The sequence below is a fragment of the Thermobia domestica genome, chromosome 7 (assembly GCF_964235325.1).
Source record: "Thermobia domestica chromosome 7, izTheDome1.hap1.1, whole genome shotgun sequence".
Classification (NCBI taxonomy): Eukaryota; Metazoa; Arthropoda; class Insecta; order Zygentoma; family Lepismatidae; genus Thermobia; species Thermobia domestica.
The window spans coordinates 35,520,402-35,542,551 of record NC_137460.1 but is presented as its reverse complement, the minus strand read 5'-3'; the positions used below and the strand labels follow the sequence as shown (position 1 = coordinate 35,542,551).

At 38.6% G+C, this 22,150-nt stretch overlaps 1 protein-coding gene across 1 annotated transcript in view; it reads right to left on the bottom strand.

The window, feature by feature from the left end:
- Nucleotides 1–16,262: 16,262 nt before the first annotated feature.
- LOC145688847 (uncharacterized) overlaps nt 16,263–22,150 on the bottom strand; it is a 47,316-nt gene continuing 41,428 nt past the window's right edge. The window contains exon 9 of the mRNA XM_081763014.1: nt 16,263–16,583. Within this exon, the coding sequence (XP_081619140.1) occupies nt 16,543–16,583 (41 nt within the window). The 3' untranslated portion in view covers nt 16,263–16,542. The remainder of the gene's footprint in view (nt 16,584–22,150) is intronic.

The following is a 22,150-nucleotide window of genomic DNA, read 5'->3' as shown; positions in this document are numbered from 1 at the left end:
GCAAAACGTGCTTTTTGGTGAATACTATCCAAGTTGTGTCTGTCGATATAATATTGTCGCGATCTACGACAATGTTCCTGTGACATTCAAAAGTGCTAGTCCTTCTACTTTCTCCATTCCATAATTTCATTCATTGCTCATCAGCACAGTCTTCTTTAGCCTAGCCCGCATAACCATGGGACGTAAAACTCAAAAATTTCATTTTCATTTTTTCCATTCAGCCGTTTTTCGCCAAAACGAGATCGCAACCACGTTTTCAGTCGGTGCAATGTGGATGGCACTAGCCGTATCGTATGCACAGCAGTTTTCGAATAGTCACGCGAAGATCTTCGTCACTGGTGGCCAAGGCTTCCAACGCAGTCCGTGATAGAGTTTCACCTTCCTCTTTAATTCTCTTCCATTTAGAAGTACAGATTGCAAATTCAGAACTAAGGAGAGAAAACAGCATTTTTTCTTCAGTTCCCATAGTTTTGTAAAGTCCGATAGTTTTAGAACGCGGTGGTGTTGCTCAGAGTTTTGTCAGTTGCACGTGTTGGCAATATAATGTTGAGTCCGTATACGTTTAAAACTTCCGGCGCAAGACGCATTCTGAGGTCTTCTACGACCGACTCTATCAACGGAATGTAGACAATTCTTCAGTAGTAAGATGTCGTGTCATCTGCCCTGAAGTGAGTACGATGTGTTTGTCTTTGGGTGAGATGAGGAGTTCGAATCTGCACGTCGACACTGGCAGCCATTCTGGATATTGCTTCGAAAATTTCCTTGAATTCTTCTTTGCTGTTTGAACGCTTCTTGTTTAATGCTGTGATAGTGTCCTGAATGACATCTGACGCTGCGTTCATGTCTAAATTTGTCTTCTGCAAAAGTCGATTTAGGATAGAGTTATCGTGAGAACATCCTGAAGACAAGTAATAGTTACGATAAACTCGCTGTCGTGCATGGCAGAAGAAAGTGCCCGTGCTTTGGCTGTATCTAACTTGGATCACTTGGAACACACTGTAGAACCTCACTAATTTTCTTGAAATTTCAAGGGAAATTGTAAAACCATGTAGTTCCGTTCAACCCATCTCGTTTCACAAAATGTCTCCAATTGGCCACCAAGCGTAAGCTTAAGGACAGAATTACGTTTTGACGATGCGGTGGAAAACACAATGATCTCTTTCATTGTTTCCAGACATTTCCTCACGCACTATACTGACGATGACCTGAAGATGGACAAGTTGAGGCTGTGATTGCAATATGAACAGTACAGCGCGTTTGAAGCCTCTTTCTGGATCTCCTGCACTGCCACGCGACTTTGAGAGGTCATGACGGCGCAACCATCTGTACCAGTACCAACGCAGTTTTTCGGGTCGAGTGAGAAGTCTCGTAGCAAAGATAGAGCATTTTTTTTTTCAATTTTCCCTCCAGTCAGTGAGAGTTCGGGCGGTTCTGTGTCTTCAGATTCCGAGCTCGAACCAATATCCTCACGTTTCAGCTCTGCTGATCGAGGATCAATGAAACTGAAGCAGCCTTATCTTATTTCACCCATGTGTTCGTACCCTAGAATCAAAGACAGCTGAGATGCGAAACGTCCGTAGTTTCATCAAACATAATAGAATAAAACTGACCCTCCTGCACTCGATTGACAATATTATAGACGTGATTTCTCATCCACAACCCACAATGAGGGCATTTTGTGTGATTTTATTGGCAAAAATTGCTCTTTTCGATGCTTTCTTCCAGTGATTCTTTAAGATATCGTTACCACAAGTCATTCTAAATTTGCCCAATTCTCGAAAATTGCCCTCTTTGAACTTAGTTTCTACACCGTCACCATTTGAGGCCCAATTATCCGCACAAACATCTTCCCTGTGGCCTTGAAAAGCAATGCCTTGCCTTCCAAGGAATATCACGTTCTACAACATTAATTTCAGTTTGTCGCGATTTAGGATTGCTTGTCTTCTTGACGAGTTGATTTGATTCTCGACTGATTTCACTGGTTTCCAGTAGTTTTTCAGAAACGTTTTTCCGACCTCAACAGCGTTAATGTACTATTATGCCTTGTTGTGAGCTTCTAAAATACCGTAGAAAGTAGCGAATTTCTTCAAAGGTTTAGTCAAAAGAGTTTGGAGAGGCATGTTTATTCGATAGCCCCCAACCAAACCCGTTGCAAAAAATGAGCAATATTTACAAAAAAAAAAAAAAAAAAGCAAGAAAGAAAGAAAGAAAGAAAAAGACCCCTCTCATGGGAAAGAACTAGCCATGGATAGTTTTCCTGATGTTATGACCTCAAGTAAAATCGTCCTTCTTCCTGAAATTTATCTGATATTATGACTCGAGTTATCGTTAGCGTAAACGCGGCATGCTGGACAGACACAATTTTTAAATATAATTTAAAGAATTAACCCTCTTTTGAAATAACGCAAGAATGATCCCAAACTTTCGTTCGTGTGGCGGTAAGCTACAAGCAACAGTGTGTGTAATTTTAATAATTTGGAGGGCTCTTGGGGGGGGTTTACCGCCCATGGTTTACCTTCCGGTAGCGCAATTCATTGCTGCTCGGATGAGTCCACGATTATCAAAATTTATTCACCATCCGGGACGCAAAACCGCTTATCCTGGGAACAGCTTTATAATGAAGACGTACTGAAGTTGTTACCCACATTCCCTGACAAACTTATCATGGCAGGAGACTAGAATGCGGTGGAATCCCCATTAGACACGTCAGGTCAAAAATATACCGTGTAAGGCAATGCAAAATCTTTTCTCACAGCTTCACATTTGTGATGATGTGTGATTAGTATGTCATGCAGACCGCCAAATGAAGTATCGCTCCGAGCAAGTATAGTTACGCTTAGATAGATTCTATATATCAAAAGTTTCCTGGCAAAATATTACTGGTGCGATCATACGCATCCGCTCTTTTTCTGATCAGTCACGTATTTAACTTACCTGCAAGTTTCCACAAGCTCTGAGTCGTTCTGTTGGACGGTCATATTGCAAACTGACACCTACCCAGATAGCACAGAAAAATTTTTAAAAATGTTTAAAAATTTGCAAAGGCAAACTAAAAAGTTTGAAAAAAAATTGCCTTTTCAAATGAGAAAATTTGCCGAAAGTTCAATGCAAATAACGAAGTTGACGCTGGCTGAGTTTGCAGCAAAGTTGCCTCAGAAAATGAAAACATCTGCCAATACAAACGAAATGTTTGCGACTGCACAGCAAGAAAGTTTGCCAGGACTTTGTTGCAAAGATTTTGTGTAAATTTTCTTTGACAAAATTTCCGAAAATGAGCTGATGAATTTGCTGAAAACATTAAAAGGTTTGCAGCAACATTGCAGAAAGTGTTTTCACGATCGCAAGACCATGTTTGTTGCAAATTTATAAAGTGAAACCTAACTTTATGAAACATCAAAATTTTTATAATGTGGATCCGTCTTTTCTTAGTGGCAAGCATTACACATCTTTAGCTACTTGCCAAAGATAAACTTACGAACGATAAACGCACAGACAAAGGATATCGCAATTTATCTACTAACTCAACGATCATATCGCTGTACTTACTCTCACACATATTCACAAAATAACATCAGGCTGCCTGGGTCAATAAAAACATCTGATAAGAGACCAGTGAGTTTATTCTGGAGTCCTCTGATGTATTGGTTTTTCTCGATTCTCACTTCCCGCTTGCTTTGTCACAGTTGATGTAGCGCAGTGAATTCTGGGCACCATGCGCGCGCACTCGGTAATATCATCACATATTTGCTTTCAGCAAGTTTTTCGAAACAAGTTTTTTTTTTTACAGAGTTGCAAACTGTTTGCGACGGCAAACTTTCAACGCTATATTTTAAAAAATGATGCAAATTAATTGCAGTGGTGAATTTATTTTTACAAATCAGCGAAAATTTGCAGATCATATTGAAAGCTTTTAATAAATATTTAAAAATTTTACCTTCGCAAACTTTCAGATTGTTTGCTCCACTAAACGAAGCAAAAATTTGCCGCAAGTATTCGTGCTATCTGGGTATACTTTTGAACCATCCTGATATTAAAAGAATGTTCTTTCATAAGTGGCAGTATTGGACTACCAAACAACGCTACTACCACAGTTTTAATAAGTGGTGGGTAGTTACGCTAAACGTTCATTTTTTTCAATGGTAAACTCATGAAACAAAGACGACGTTCTCCATACCCAGGAATATTACTGCAACATACCACATCACATGTGATCCCAACCGAGTACGGTGAGGAATTTTACTCTCATGCACCACATCAAAGCAAAATTTCATGGAACATCAACTTTTTTCTAAGTTTACATCTGCATCTATCTTGGTGAAAAAATGAAAAGAGCAATTTTTATCATTATATATGTAACACTGTTCAACATTTTTCACTTTTTAGTTTTTATAGAAACGAAGGTAGCAGTTCTTTATTTATTTTTGGCCACAGGACGCGAAAATCGCATTAAAATTCTCTTCTGGCTCAGATTTCTGAATATTTTAGAGTTTTATATCTTGCATATAACGCTATGGGACATTATAAGTACATGATTTGAAATTATTGTTTTACACGGTATAAAGTGTCGTTCTTGATAAGTATTTGCTGAATATTCGATTTTGCAACGTTGTATGTTATCAACAGCTAGTGCAAGCGTCTCATGAGTCACGTGAGGCAATGATTGCAAGTTGCAATTAGCTCCAGTTAACGTCTCTAATCGTATTCGTGGTGTGCTTCAAGCAGTAGTTTGGCAGACTATTTGTGTTACTTGTGAACTAGCAGTTTGAAAGTAGTGAATGAGGACCTTGTCGCTGTTGTACATATTGTTTTCATTGCGAAGTGTCAGTGTTTCAAGAAAAGTGCAGCAATGTCCCGCGTTAGTAAAAATTCGGTGGACAATGTATGCTACATATGTGCGGACGTGATTTGTGGTTCCAGGAAGCGGCCATTGACTGTTTCAGTGCAAAGAGCATATTTACTATACTTTGGGTGTCGTGTTGGAGACCAGGATAAATCATGAACTCCTCACGTTTGTTGTACGAGTTGTTAATCTACTCTCAATGCCTGGATGCATACGAAGAACGTTTCGATATGCTTTGCTGTGCTCGCCATTTGGCGTGAACCAACAAACCATAGTACAGACTGCTACTTTTGCATGCTACCCTGCTTGAAGGAAGGTATAAATACGAAGAAAAAGAGGAAGATCGAATACCCAGTGATACCATCTGTCATTCGTCCAGTGGCCCATGAAGAAGGATTGCCTGTTCCCGATCCCCCGGCTACCATTCCGACGGAAAGTGATACAGAGAATGAAAGTGAAGGTGAACCTGCTTCACATACGTGACACTGATCCTTCATTTGAGCCGAAAACTAACTATCCTGAACCACACCGACTCACACAAGCGGAGCTTCATGACCTGATTAGAGATTTGGAATTGCCAAAGAATAAAGCTGTGCTCTTAGCATGTAGGTTGCAGCAGTGGAACCTTCTGGAGGATACAGTTAGGGTATCAACTCTACGCAATCGTCAAAAAGATCTTGCAAAATATTTCTGCTACACCGATGAGTTAGTATTTTCCTATGATGTTCCAGGTTTGATGCAGAAACTGAACATTCTGTACAAAGTCGAAGATTGGAGACTGTTTATAGACGCTTCCAAAACAAGCCATAAGGCTGTGCTCCTGTACAGCAGTAAAGATATATTAGCATCAATCCCTGTTGCTTATGTACTCCTAGGTATAGAAAGTTATCCCATGTTGGAACGCGTTCTGGATCTTATAAAATATCGTGAACACAAGTGGTTAGTTTGTGGTGATTTTAAGATGATCGTAATTTTGCTTGGTCTACAGGGTGGCTATACAAAGTACAGTTGTTGCATATGTGAGTGGGATAGTGTCAAAAGGGATGGCCGCGACGAATAGCTTTGTTGCCAGGCAAAAAAAAAAAAAAAAAAAATCAAATATACCTCTCGTGAACCCACAAAGCATTGTGGTGCCACCTTTGCACATGAAACTTGGGCTCATGAAGGCATTTGTGAAGGCCATGAACAGGAATAAACGTGCACTGGCATGCTTGTGCCAGAAGTTTCCGTGTCTAAGTACAGAAAAGATTAAGCAGGGAGTTTTTATTGGTCCGCAAATACGCAAGCTATTGCAAGACGAGGTGTTTGAATCTATTCTCAATGCTGATGAGCTCCATGCGTGGCATTGTTTCAGCAATCTTTGTACCAGATTCTTGGGCAACCATCGAACCGAAAATTACAAAGAATTAGTAGAAGAATTGCTATCTGCCTACGAGAAACTTGGGTGCAATATGTCACTCAAAATACACTTCCTCCATTCCCACCTTGATGACTTTCCATTGAATTGTGGATCTTTCAGTGACGAGCAAGGAGAGCGATTCACCACGACATTTCTGCGATGGAACAAAATGAAAATAAAATGAAATGAAAATAATGTTCAGCGATAAAATTACAAAGGAAAGTGGTCCGTTTCAATGTTAGCGGATTTCTGATGGATGATTCGAAGAGATGCTCCAGATGTTTCTCACAAGAAACAAGGAAAGATACAGCGTGTTTAAAACAGATACTTTAGATAACTTTTACCAATACAATTCTTGTCCTGTAGCGCTATATGCAAAATGTTAAGAGTACTATTACACTGATAGTGTGCCAGGAGAACGTTATATTTTTGATATTCATATTCAGTTTCCAAACCTTTATTATAGATAGCTATTTTTATTTCCGTAATTATGTTAATGTTTGTTACTTTTACCTTTACCGTTTCATTATCATAGCGTGATATGCAAAATGTAAATTGTGCAATTAGTACTAAATCTGAATTGGGAACACGTAGTTATTGTGTTTATCGTGTTCAGCGCCCAAAAAATGATAAGAGAAGGACATTTCTATTTACGTAATCATTTCAAAGTTTGGTGACTTTTATCTTTACAAATTTATTATAATAGCATTATATGCAAAAGGTAAATTATGCAATTACCAGTAAATCTGAGTTAGGAGCATATTATCATTGTCATTTTATTGTTCAGCGTCCAAGAAATTATAAAGAGTTGTTATTTCTACGTAACAACGTTATTTTATTTCAGTGTTTTGTGACTTTTACCTTTACAATTTCATTATAGAGTTATATATAACATGTAAATTGTGTAATTACAAGTAAATATTAGGTATGAGCACATTTTCATTGTCAGTTTCGTGTTCAGCGCCCCAAAAATCAACAAAGGATGACTATTTACATTTCTGTAAAAAATTCACTGTTGCACACTCGAAATATATACTTTGTCTTGATGTCGGTGAACACCAAACCCTAAACAATTTTGATATTAAAAAATAACTTGTTCGCTTTTATCTGTAAATGTATGAGATACCCTTGGACATGTTGACCAACATACAAGATTTTATAAATTTTCCTTTATCGCATGCACCACCTCCCTCATGTACTCATATGCCGCACACCCAAAAAGCATTTTACGGCGAACATTTTTCTTCTCCCCGTACACTCATGTCCTAAATTATTGTCGCATGTTTATAAATATGTTGTAGAAATATAATTTGATAACGGATTCGCCCGGTATTTCTTATAACATTAGTGTGTGTGTAATCGACGAAGACTTGTATGTGGCAAATTTCATGTCAAAAGAGCAGTAAATAAGAACAATAAAACGAAAATAAAATTTTCGTGTCCATTTATCAACATTTTGTTTTACTCACTCTAATTTTCGTATTTATAATTCTTTTCCTATGAAATTTACCACAAATATACATTTCAAGATTATACACATAGTATCAATATTAAAAATATTCTGCAAAATCATTATCAAATTATATTTTTACAAGAAGATAGTTATAGATATACGACAATCATTTTGGACATGAGTGTACATCACTGGTTCCCGCCAACACTGTCATGTGGCTTCTTAGTACAACTCTGTACTACCTGCTTCATACTAGAAAACATTGGACAGCAATCGAAAATTTTGAATATTTGTAACGTTCCCAATGGAAACTTACGCGTTATGTGGAGGAAAACAAATATTTAGCAAATATGCTATTTGACTAATACTGCTTTTTTGCTATTGATTTTTCTTACTAGATAGTGTAGTATTACAACTACAATGCTTTGACTCTTCATTGTTCTATTGTATAATTCTCATGTATGTACTACCTTAACATATACACGATTCTTATGTAGTAATGAAACCAGGACTTTCTGTTATCAGAACATCATGAACGATAAAAAAGAGTGGTAAAGTGTTTGCCTTTGGTGTATGAGGTTCTTAGTTCGATCACAGTATGCTTCGGTGTGGAAAAACATCGAGTGCGTGAGCTTTCTAGGGGTTTTCGTGTTTCCTCTCACTTTATTCTTTCCACCATTTCATTCATTTCTTATCATAAACGTCTGATTTAACCAAGCCGGCGTAACCGATTTACGTAAAATTTAATTTCATTTCACTTTTTAATTTCAGAAAAAAATTATCCATTATTATAGGCAACGAACTACATACTTTTTTTAATACCGTAAAAATTCATCTTTATCGAGTTTCTCGAAAACTACGCATGAAAATTGACCCTGAAGCATCTCACTTTATTCAGTGTATTTTGTTGAAAGATGAGACAGACATTGTCAAATATCGATTGATATGTCTCGCCATCTTTGAACAAGATTTTCTAAACAAGAATCTAAGTTTCAGAGGTGATTATAATAATTCAGTTCTACATTTCATTCACCAACGTCCCCATTAAACTCAATATTAATCATACTGAATGTTCTCGTCTTGCTACAGTCACAATGAAGAGTTTGGTAAAGGTGGCATAAGTCAGTTACAGTCTCATCCTAATAGGTGGCGTGGTAATCGTATACTATCAGTTTCTTTTACAATTGTTTTTCTTTTTTCTCGCGAAAATTACTGGTAAAAATTTAAATTTAACTTACATTAGTTTGTTTGGTTAAGTGAGATTTATCAAGTGGTACACGTCTATATTCTGGACTTTGTGTTATGCTCATATGCTGGGAATAATTTTCATCTTCATAAACCATAAGGGTGTTATAAACTCACTTAATACGTTCTTATGTTCAGTTTTATTTCACAGTCTCATTTTAGCGCAAGTACATAGACAGCAAATGCTTCTGTACTTGTACGTACAAAAATTCTTATCAATTGTGTGATAGTTGATGAGAGTGAACGCCGATTTTTCCCCTATGCCAGCGAAAAGCCAGCAACCTTTAGAAGGATGCGCCTTCTGTGCGGTAGGAGATTATGTAGATAATTCATTTGAGCTCAGTTATCATTTGATGGACTATGAGATGTTCGTAAAGTAGGAGCAAGATTTTTTTTTATTATTTTCATTTAGTCATTATTTTATTCAGGTTCTATTTTATTTTATCATTGTTTGAAAAAAAAGAAAAAAATGGGAGAAGTAAATGAAAAGAGAAACATGAAGTGCACTGTCACAACACAATACATACGTAATAGTGTAACAAATGAATATTATCTTGTCTCCAACTCTGGACGTGATGAAGACAAACAGGTGCCCTGTTAAGACATGAGGTTCTTCTTGTGCAGAGAATGAAGGTGCTATGTAATGAGGAACGACGGATGATGAAAAAGCTGCCACTGCGTCTAAATCCGCATGATCAGTAGGTAGGGTATAGCAGTAAAGTGCAAAGAGTAGCGACAAAAGTGTATCCAGTAATTTGCGAAGTGGATTGAACGGGATGTCTGCTTGCATTGTGGTGAGGAGCAAGGGATGCCGGGACTCGAATCTGTTAGTTATATACTTCGTCCGTAAAGCTTCAAGATGAAACATAAGATATGGAAAAGGCATAATTTCGTAAAGATCTTGAGTAGGACTAGTAAGTTTTATTCTGTAGGCTATTCGTATGGCATGTCGTTCTAATATTTTCAGTTTTTCATAATGACGCTGGAGTGCGGCTATGCATGCAGTGAAACCGTACGTCAGGACTGGTCGTAAGAATACTTTGTAGATGTTAAGAACGGTATTAGCTCGTGGTCCTCAAGTAGTACCCGTGAGGCGTTTGAGGAGCTTAATCCTGTTATATGCTTTCTGTAATACATTCTGAAGGCGAGGGCGCCAAGTGAGGTGCTGGTCAAAAATAATTCCTAGATATGTCACATGTTTAGCTGGATGAACCCGCATGTTATCTACTTGGATATTCAGTAGTGAAGGATTTCGATGTATTTTTGATTTGCGTTTCGGCGGGAGAAAGACTATTGCTTGTGTTTTATCTGGGTTGAGTTTCAGACGCCATTTCGTACACCAGGTGAGAAAAGTTTGGATTGCTGCATTAATTTCAGTACTTATACGATGGATAGTTCGGCCTAATGTAAGAAATGCAGTATCGTCTGCATACTCAAAAATATGTGTTTGGCGGCAATGGTGGCATATCTGCTACATATAGAAGATAAAGCAAAAGTGATAAGGCAGACCCTTGTGGTACTCCAGAGAGAATAAATATCGGGTGTGAGAGAGTGTTATTAAGAGCGACATAGGAAATACGGTTGTGAAGAAAATTATAAATAAAGCTGATTTATGATATGGGAAGTGTCACACGGATAAGTTTATATATGAGAGCTGCATGCCATACCTTATCGAATGCCTTTTCCAGGTTGAAGAGCACTAGACAAGATGGAAATTGTGTATTAAACTGAATAGTAATAGTATTAGACAGACGAAGTAACTGATCATTGATACTGAAACCGGGGCGTAAACCAGCCTGATATAGAGGGATTATATTACATTCTGTTAGATAAGAATGAAGGCGTCGGACAAGGATTCTTTCAAGAACTTTGCAATACAGAGAAGTAAGTTGTATAGGCCGGTAAGAAGAAACAGTATTTGGTGGTTTGTGTGGTTTTAGGAACATCAGTGTTTTGGAAGTCTTCCACTCACAAAGAAAAAAGCCTGTCTGAAGGATGAATGTATAAATGAGAGCAAGAAGGTAAAGCAACTGATAAGGCGCTTCTTTAATATGTCGATAAGTAATCCCATCGAAACCAGGTGCAGTATTTTTCTTGTTCATGACAATTCGAGTGATATCCGTTACTGTATTTTTTTAGTAAGAGCAGTCTTGTGCAAGAGAGTGTGATAGATGTCAGGTTGAAGGCGAAAGGTGTCGAAATTAAATTTCTCAACCGGATGAAGACGCTGAGAGTATGCAAGTGGTAATGGAGTAAAGATTCCCTGGAAATATTTTGCAAAAGCGTCGGCTTTGTCCTTGTCACCTTGTAGTAGGGAATCTTTATCTATTAAGGGATATGAAGTACGAGTGGATTGTCCTGTGAGCTGATGGAAGCGCTTCCAGTATTGTGTTGGATGAGTTGTTTCGGCTAAGAAATTACAGGTTTTATCCAGTTGCGTAATTTATAAGCTTTAAAGTAATTGGAGACGGTGCGTTGAAGTTGACAGTGATGACGAATAGCTTCTTCGCTTCTGGTATGGATATATTTATTGTAAAGGGCTCTGGAACGTCGTATGAGAGGTAAGTATTGCGGAGGTAACGGAGGACGGCATGGAGAAGTAAGCTTGGTAGTAGGGATGTGTTTACCCCCGGCAATTTTGAATTGTTGTGTTGATAGTATTTAGTGTAGTATAACGTGCTTCTTCGGTTTCCGGTCTAGGAGTTTCCGCCAACGCAGTAGCTATATCAGTTCTATAAGCGACCCAGTTTGCTTTATCGAAACGCAGGATACGTCGAGCAGTATGACTGGATAGGGTTTGAGAAGACTTTAAACACGTGATTGTTAACTTAATTGGTAAATGATCGCTACCCAGATTCCCCAGAACTGTAACATTACAGTGATTATGAAGGGAGGCGGAGGCAATCACAATCTCTGGAGTGATTTGTGAGATGGGTCGTATGTGCGTAGGAAGTTGATGAATGATGCCTGTCGTGTTTGTGTCAATGAAGTTAATGAATTGTTGTTTCTCTCGCTCTGACCAACTATGAATGTTAATATCTGCCATAACGATATAATTACGAAAGTTATTGGACATATATTGAAAGAAGTTGAATGGGATATGGTGACCTGGACTTATATAGATGGTTGCAAGACTCACATACAGTTGGCGAAAATAGGTCTTATAAGGTATTCCGCAAGACGAAATGTGATAAAATGTTGTAGATAACAGGATAGCCAATAGCTACGCTGCGATTTTCACGTTGTGCTGGAACAGTGTTATCGTGACGTACAAGTTGATACTGTGGTATTTTACAGCTTTGCTTGGATGTAAGATATGTTTCATTCAATAGAAATGCGTTAGCTTGTGCGTTGGTAGCGGTCGGATATTAAGAAATATAAATACAAGTTCCATGATCACTTTATGCTTAGACTGGTGTTTCGAGTGGGGCAGCATGGAAATAGACAGATTGTCCGGAATACGTAGCATTGAGGTTAATGTGAAAAACATTTCGCGCAGCATATTGGATTTGTTGAAGAACATGTAGCCTGTATGTTTTGAAGAGCGATGGTTATGAAGGGGAGTAGCTGAGCCACAGTTACAGTTTGTTGCGTTTGTGTAGAAGGCATTTGAGTTTGCTGTGTTGTATGAAGCCGAACTGGAACAACTAGACTTGGTTTTGTGGTGTCAGGTGCTGGGCGTGATTTACATTTAGAGCTGTATGTCGGGTGACTCTCAGGACAGGCAGAACAAAGACATGGCATTTTCAAATTTATACACTGATTAGTAGCATGGGGACCGGAGCAATAACCACATTTCGAGGCTCTCTTACAATTAGCTGTAGTATGGTCGTTATATTTTTGACATCTCTCACACCGAATCTGTAAAGGTTGTGCAGTTCGAGAAGATTCAACACGGTGGCATTTCTTAAAGATGTATGCGCCGTTGGAAAGCAGAGTTTGAATCGCATCTTGCGAATTCGTTAGGACTCTCACCATGTAGGTCGGGCCTTGGTTATTGCGAATACGCATGCATTTATGGATGCCAATGCATCCTAGCTTTAGTTCTTCCTCTACTTTGTCGTCTTCAATGATAGGTTCGACACCACGGATAACTACAGACAAGACGGGTGCTTTCCTAGGCGGCGGAGGTTGTTTAGCAGTTGGTGGTTGTAGCTTTTCAAGTTTGGCTTGCTTATCAAAAATCTCGCAAGATAATTTATTGCGAATGATAGTTGCAAATCGAGGACAGTAGATCGAATAATAATGTCATTCCGGGTTTTGATAATTTCCGATACAGCTTTCCTTCGAAGATATTTAGTGATCTGCTGGAGCAGAAGTTTTGGATTTTCGAATTTAGTATCGTAATTTGCTAGTTTGAATGGATACCACTTCGGTTTCAGAGTCGACTCAAGTGTTGGGAAGTCCTGATCGTTATCGATAGTGACGTCATCGGCGTCTCGATCGCTGTGATGGCGTTTAGTTGGTGTATCTGGTTGTACAACGTTATCGCACACAAGTGGTGATCGACAACGCGAGCGTACCGAAAACGATTCGGTGTTGCATGAAGAATCAGATGCAGTAGAATTTCTTCTGCGAGCTTTGCGTTTTTCACTAGCGGGTGAATCGGGAACCTGAGCAGCTAACCCTGGGTGGAGTCCCGTTGCCATGATTGAAATGGTCTATTGCCCTTGATGCTTTTTAGCTATGAAAGATTAAGCACAAAAGGTATTCGTTAGGCGGTAGAGATGCCAAGATCGTCCACTGATTTTCGGTAGCTCTGCCTCCGAAGAGGAGAGAATCAAATAAATCGAAAAGCGAAAGAAATAGCAAGGTCATAAACTCAGGATCAATTACGTCTGTTTACCTCCGTGGAGGCTTATAACCAGTTAGACGGTTGTTTTCTTGAACCTCAAAGAGGCAAGTAATCCAACCGTATATGAGAAGATCGCGATTTCAGTTTACCAATGGGGATGGAAGATCAAGTGACTCGCTTATTTTTCTCCACCAGATACGGATATCCTATTTTTTAACCTGGTTAGAGCTCCAGGTGGCCAGTTCGTGAACGCCACGGTCACGATTACTTTTCAGGTTTTGATTCGAGTATCGGGCTGTGGCTCTTGACTCGATGAGATTTTGTTTTTAAAAATTTATGGGTTGGGATGATTGATGGGTTGTTTTGATTACATTATTTGTTCTGTACCACTGATGTAGGAGCCAGTAACTCTCGCTGGCCAGGTAATATCAATGTTTTAATTAGTTTGGTCACGGATAGGGATTCGATGAACATTGGGATGCAAGGGGGCTGTGCCTCACCTAAACTCCCAAGCTAAAGAACCACTACTTGAGAGTCTTTTCGCAACTGCTTATTCAGTATATTCGCAGGTAACCTCTATATCTAGAGGCCTTCTCCTCGATCCACAACCTGAGGACGCGCCATGCCGTTGTGACAGGAACCCACATTACACGGAAAAAGATCTCATATGAGACCAAAGCAAGCCGTGAGAAAAATTAGGTCAACTGAATAATATTAAATCGTGTTCTATGTGACCTATAATTTTGAACGCACTTTCAGATTACTTTGTTAGTTTAGAAAGACAATTGAAGGGTTTGGTGCAAGAAGGAGGCAGCTCCACTTTTTCCAGTATGTAGCAAAATAAAACAAAACGTTTTAAAACTTCAGTTATTACGCAAACTCGAAGTATAGGCAGCTCCATCTGCCGCATTTCTTTGGAACTAGCGGATGGAGCTGCCTCATTCTTGTGCCAAACGAAGCGCCGTTTTTTTGTATGTGATAGGGTGTGCAACTCAATAGCGGCAAAAAGTGGAGCTGCCTCCGTCTTGCACCAAACCCTTCAATTGTAAATTAATTAACGTATATTATGAAGGAAATAAGAATTAAATAATTGGGGTTGAAATAACGTCAGATGTGTGTTTGTGAGGGAAACTACTCTAAAACAATGTCAGATAACCCTATTTCTATTAAACATTTTGGACCTGAATGCAATATGTAGGTCTTCAAAATGGCCGCCATGATGGTACTATACAGTAGTAGACACGCTAATACCTCCATTACCCCAATCAAATATATGGTGTTACTCTCTTCAGCCGTTCCAAATGTAAAAGGTGCCTTTGCCTTACATTACACGCTGTAAATGCATGCTAAATCCGAGGAGATTGGCGCACCATTTAATATTATTTAATCAACCTAATTTTTGTCATGGCTTACTTTGGCCTAGTGTGCGACCATCTTAGGAGGTGACACTCAAAACACTCGGAAGTAATATATATTATAAGTCCACTTTTAATCATTTTGGACGTATTCCTTTTTAAGATATCTGAAGCTCCTTTCTGAGCATAAAATACTCAATGTCCAGATATTGTCTTAGTATAAGGTTAAAAAAGTATAGTGTTATTTTTTCCACGTACTTAAACTAAGCGTTCAAATTTCGTCTCTTTTTATCACAATTTTAGCGTGTGATTTGATTTCCTTGTGCCCTGAATGTTCCATATTTAGATACTCTTATACATATCGCGGCCGAATCCAATATTGGTTTCTACGCCAATCGCAAGAAGAAGTTGTTTCATGTTATTTGCATCAGTCAAGTTCATTGGACCTCGTTAATTCCAATCCGGCTACCAAGCTTGATTTCTTTCCTTTCAGACAACTTCTTTGTCAAAGCTTAGGAAACCTCGTTTGTAAAATGAATAGCCAAATGAAAGATAATGATAATAATAACGCTATAAACAACAAACACAAAGGGAATAATAACGAGTTAACAATGACAATATGCAGACAAAGTTAACGAAATATTCCGAAAATCTCCTATAACCATATATTCATGAGATTGTTCCTAAGTCCTCTCGCTTGTCTAGTGGAACAATCTCATGGTGCATGTAGTTCTGAGATGGTGCATGTAGTTCTAGGAAGACAATATCCATCATGTGCATGTAGTTCTGGATTCGATTCCCGATAGAAAAGAATTGAACGAACTAGGGTTTTGTCGAGTTCCGTTAAGATATTTTCAATGTAATGCTAGTTGAGAATTCATTTATTTATTTTTGCGAATAGGTGTGGGCAAGTACCTGTAGATTATGAAAACTTCAGATATTATTGTGATTCTAATAAGCTGCACACAATGTTGATAACCCAAATAAATGCATTCCGGATTATTATTACTTACCTGACGGAGATCCAGTCTTATCTTATTCATTTTAACCTCTCCTACAGGCTCCTCAATTGAACTCTATTAACCATATATTTCCTATGCAGACAGCCTTTCTGGCCCATCTTAAATATGCGCATAAAAGCAATGAAAATACTATATAATATAATATATTTTCACTGAGAAAGATCAGAAATATTGTGGTTACAAAATGTTGTAGTTATCTTCTTTGACACCACAGAAGTAGACCAAAAACTTACACCGAAGAGTTTCTTGATCACTAAAACAAATCTCTCCATAATTTTTATCTTTTAACATTTATTTAATAATGTATTATTAACGCATTAGTCACTATTACGTGTCTAAATACTTTTTTCTCTTCTGTATAATATTAAGATATATGGCAACATCAGGTTAATATCAATTTATATAGTACATATTGGCAACAATTACAGTGTTACTAATGATTATGACCTGCTTGACTGCACATTCTACAGGAACCTATAATTAAAAAAAAAAAAAAAAAAAAAAAAAAAAAAAAAAAGAGAGAGAGAGAGAAAGGAATTAGTAAGCATTTATAGTTTCTGAAACTTCATTTACTTATATACACCTATTACTGAAGAGATACATGCTTAAAAAAGCACTGTACCTTTAATTAACAGAATAGTTTTTATCAGGCCCGTATCCACGGCGGGCAAGAGGGGGCCGCCCTCCCTAAATTTGTATTGTCCCCCATAAAAGTTGCTTGCAAATGAACTATAATATGGTTGGATCGGCCCCCCTAACTTCTGCCTCTTCCCCTCAATTTTCGGGCAGGCTACGGGCCTGATTTTTATTTCGATTTAAGAAGGAATTTACAAGTTTCGTTTTTCCCAACCTCCGTTAAGCCATTAGGAGAGAAGCATGTATAATAATGGAACACAAAGTAGTCATATCTGTTCACTGGTGATTGCACATCCTCAATACCAATATCAATACTCAGGTGTTTAATTATTGTGGAGTAGTGATCGCAAAACAGTATCGACTATTCAATCATTTTGAAGAAGTGAGCGTGAAACCGTACCGAGTCTTGAATCATTGTTTAGCAGTGAACATGTAACCATATCGAGTACAATCTAAGCGCCCGCCAAATGTGAAATACATTATGTAATTCAATTTCTCCAGGCGGAAGGGTATAATACAGCCGCTATTTATCGTCGAATGATTAAAGATTATAACGGAAACTTAATAAGTGATTGCTGTGTATACAAGTGCTACAGGGAGTTTAAAGAAAGACGCCGACCGACATGACTAGAGAAGCCAAGAGTGGGTATGTGTGGTGAAAAACGACCTTGATGAACGCATAAATCATGTGGTTTGCGAAAGAGGTAAAATATGATTTTTAAACTGACTGATCTTGGAATTACAGGGAAATCAGAAGCCGGCTGGATAAATTGAATTACATCATGTAGTTCATACTTGGCTTGCGCTTCGATTGTACTCGATACGGTTTCACGCTCACTACTCCAAAATGATTGAACGTTAGAGGCTGTGTTTTGGTATGGACGATATGCGATCTCCAATGAACAGATTTCGTCAACTCAAGTCTTTCTCCTCTTTGGCTTAAGGAAGGCTGAAGGAAAATCAACCTAGTAGATAGTTAACAACATTGAATACTTGCAATATCTTTCTTTCTTAGTCTATTGATTTATATCGGCAATTATGTCTCTATTTCCTTTGAAATGAGCTGGGATTTAAATGGTTGGGTGTAACTGATGTGTTCTGCAAATATATTTACTTCATATCCCTCACTTCGAGACAATTAAATTTTGTTATATGTATTTTTTTCAATATTTAAACTTCCTGCGCCTACGCAACGCATCATTCTACGAGGGCAAGTCAAAAATTATCTACACTTTTGTCATAACTTTTCTTACATTGCGCACTTTGTCTTCTGTCCTCACATATTTTATTGTTATACTGTTGTGCTAATGCTGTGAAAGAGTTATCTTAATTCCTCCATTATTCTCCCTTCTGTTGAAGATATATCATGACTGTTCCATTAGAAGTTTGCACCAAAGAGGAACAACGAGCAGTGATCCCATTCCTCTGGTTGGAGGGTGTCAAAAGGTCAGAAATTCATCGCAGTCTATCATCTCAATATGGGAGAAGTGCACTATCACATAAAACTGTATTTTTGTTGATCGAGAAGTTTAAAAGTGGTCGAACAAGTGTAACGCAAGAAGAGGGAGCAGGGCGGCCATCAACCTCCACTAAAGATGACAACATTCAGCATGCTCTAGAGATGGTTATGGCTCTCATACATCAGTTATGGCTCTGCTCATCAAATCATCCACGACGAGCTCGGTTTTCATAAAGTCTGTGCACGGTCGGTACCAAGAAAGCTTACCGCAAAACACAAGCTCACTCGTGTTAGGGTCTGTCAACGCTTACTCACTCGCTTCAACAACGAAGGTAATGCATTTTTAAGCATAATAGTCACCGGCGATGAAACATGGGTTCATCACTATGAGCAAGAATCAAAGCGCCAGATTATGCAGTCGAAACACCCTGGATCTTCAAAACTGAGCCATCCGCAGGAAAGGTTATGTTAACTGTGTTTTGGGTCTCATAGGGGCTCATAAAGGCAGAGTTCATGGAAAAGGGAAAGACGATCAACAGTGCGAGTTATAGTGAAATGTTGGAAAAGAACCTGAAGCCGGCAATTCGCAACAAACGCCAAAGTTTGTTGTTGAAGAAAGTTTTGTTGTTGCATGAAAATGCACGGCTCATCACACTGTTGAAACCATCAACAAGCTGAAATTTGAGTTATTGGAACACCCTCCCTACAGCCCAGACCTAGCTCCATCTGACTTTCACTTGTTTGGGCCATTCAAGGATGCTTTGTGTGGTCGTCAATTTGCCTCAGATTTAGACGTGCAAAATGCGGTGCAAAAGTGGCTTCACGACGAACCGAAAACATTTTATTTGGAAGGAATACGTAAGCTCGTTGACCGTTGGGCCAAGTGCATTGATAAGGAGGGAGATTACGTAGAAAAATGATGTGCATAGTATAAACCTAGCTTCATGTAAATAAACTGTAGAATGAAAAGTGTAGATAATTTTTGACTTGCCCTCGTACTACGAGCATGATTTTTTCCCCACTTCCTCACTATATACATATGTGTTTATAGACACGTGTAAGGACGGGAGACCTAATTTATTACCTTCTCGCTCGCAAGGGTCACTTGAGAATCAAGTGTAATGGGATGTGATCTACGGACCCAGCCATCTTTATTCATTTTGCAAAACAGTTGTCTAACAGTGGAAAGACAAGCAGATTTCTGAATTTTTAAGTTGGGAGTTCATCACGTACATGATTAATAACATCGGCCATTCGTTCGGACGTCGCTAGCTGACACCTATATGTTGATACCAATGAATTCGGTTTATTTCCTACTTATTGTTTTGCTATCTATAAGGAAAATGCTTGTACTTGTGAACAGTGGCGGCTTCAAGGGGAACTATAAGGGCTATAGACCCCTCCTTGACGCTCAGATATACACTGGATAAAATGGGCTTTAATCCTGCTTTACACTGGATACAACGGCAAAATATGGTTCAGCCCCTCCCTTGATCATATCCTGGATCCGCCCCTGCTTGCGAACACTGGTGCAAATCCCGGGGGGATGAGGGGGACATGTCCTCTCTAATCTTGGAACTGGGGGAATGTTCCCCCCAATAATCCGATGTGAAATGTGTTTTTTGGAGAGAAATGTGATGATTTGTTTCCGATTACCAGAAAGGAAAGTGAGATGAAATTGATGTCCTCCAGAATAAGCCTCAAATCTGTCGGCCTCCCAATGTTGAAGATAACTCTGCTCACCTGATCCTCCACAACATTGTTTTTCAATTTCATAAATATTCTGAACATCGCTAAAAATAAATAAATAAATAAATAAATAAATAAATAAATAAATGGTAACGGTCTTACCCGTCCCCCTTAATGTTGATGACAGATTTGCGCCGTTGCTTTAGAAACTTTTGTAATAAAACTGTAGTAACAGTTTCACGAACCATTTACACTTGTCCTCAGCTTACGCTTTGCTTCGTCAAGTCTCACAGGTGTCGTCATTGCTTATTTATGATGAGATCAGGCGCTTTCTCAATGAATTTGTATCTTATTGCCCCTTATTGTCATAAGTCATCACCCAGACATTGTCTACTACGTTCGTTTACCTGCCATTCATCTCAGTGATGAGGAAATATTGCTTATTGAAAGTAAGTAAGTACTTTTACTTTCATGTGTTTGTCTCGCTGAATATTGGAATGCGTCATTCAGCAACGCTAGCTGCTTAGTTTCGAAGTATGGTTTCTTTTCTTGTTGGATCAGGTGTATGAAGAAATAAGGACTTCGTCAATTTGGAGTAATTGACCACTTCTAGGTATACAAGTAGGCGTTCGCTTCCATCTTTACCCTCATGACATCAAAAGGACAGTCGTATCAAAAGCAATTGAGAAAGCACAATCTTGGACATTCTGGAATCAGTCATTTCTTCGTTTTTTTTTTCTATCTAGTCATTTCGCCTTTAATCATTTGGTGACTTTTCGTCATTCGATGCCATGGTCGATTGATGATTAAATCTTTTCCAATGGAACTTTCGGAGACGCCCCACTCTTCTAGATCTCAGGGCTTCTAGGACAACGAACATCGTCACCAACTAGAGAGGAAGAAACACAGAACAGCGTCTACTATGGTGAAACTGTTCTGAAATTAAGTTGTTTTCCCAATCTCTACCGTCTTAGCTTTACCAAAAAGTGATTCCTACCAATAGCAATTATTTGAAACACGTTTTTCATTTAAATTATAATTCTCCTAGTTATCCCGCACTTGTGCTGTATCTCTCGACACTCCCGTGTGTATTGGGGCCACGGTGGCTCAGTGGTAGAGCGTTCACCTCTGGTGCTTGGGGTCCCGGGTTCGATCCCAGCCCCCGCCAAGTGAACTTTGTGGTGGACAAACACCGTGTGCGTGGGTTTCCTCGGGGTTCTTCCGTTTCCTCCCACTTTCTTCATTCCACCATTTCATTCATTACTCATCATCACCGTCTCCTTTAGCCTCACCGGCATAACCGTGGGACGTAAAACTCAAAGATTTCATTTCACTCCCGTGTGTATTTTAATTCTTTACATGGTGTTCGGCTTCAGTTTTGAACTTCAGTGGTCCCTCTGCGCACTAGTACGCCCTTTTACTTGTATACGTTCCAACTCATAAATTAACTCACAAACTATGAAAAGTATCAGATAACTGTAAGAGATCGCGAGAAACTGTCATTGATACGGATCCAGGATTCGAAGAACAGTGTGAAACAAAAAAAAAAAAAATACTTGTTTGGGATATTCGTATTCAAAATCTTTATTCTGATTAACAGGTTCACTGCCAAGGTGATTTGAGGGTACTGATCCCAGGAGGCCATAAATTTCCTCTTACCTTTGTCTCTATTTTGGATGCTTATATCACATTTTTGTTGCGATATTTTGGGAGCCGAGCACCATATGTGATGCTAATTGTCTTTCACAGTAATTTCTGACAATGAGCATCATATATGATGCTCAAGAACCTGGATAGGTTAGTAAATTGTGATATGAAACGTGAGCATCATATATGGTGCTCATGGCCCCACAGAGAAATAAGGTGAGCACCACATATGATGCTCATGGCAGTTTAAAGTAGTGTAGCATACAGGTTTCTGATGGAACATCTGATTCAAAGTTATTTGATAGATTTAGATTTGTTCCAGCATATTTGTGTTTACTCTGGTGAATTACGAACATTATTGTGTTCCCTAATAGCTTTAGAATAATAACGCATTCCAGTGTTCCCACAATCACTTTATGCATACCGTATGTTAAGGGTTGTTTTTTTTTTATCGTTATTCAAGTTCAGAATCGAAAAAAATATAGTGAAAATAATTCAGTTCTTCTATGTTTAAAAGTATTTTGATTAAACTGATTCAATTCTTGGTCCTTTTTTCTTTTGTCCGTGGCGGAAGATGACGAACATCCTACTCACACTCGTTCGGCTACTT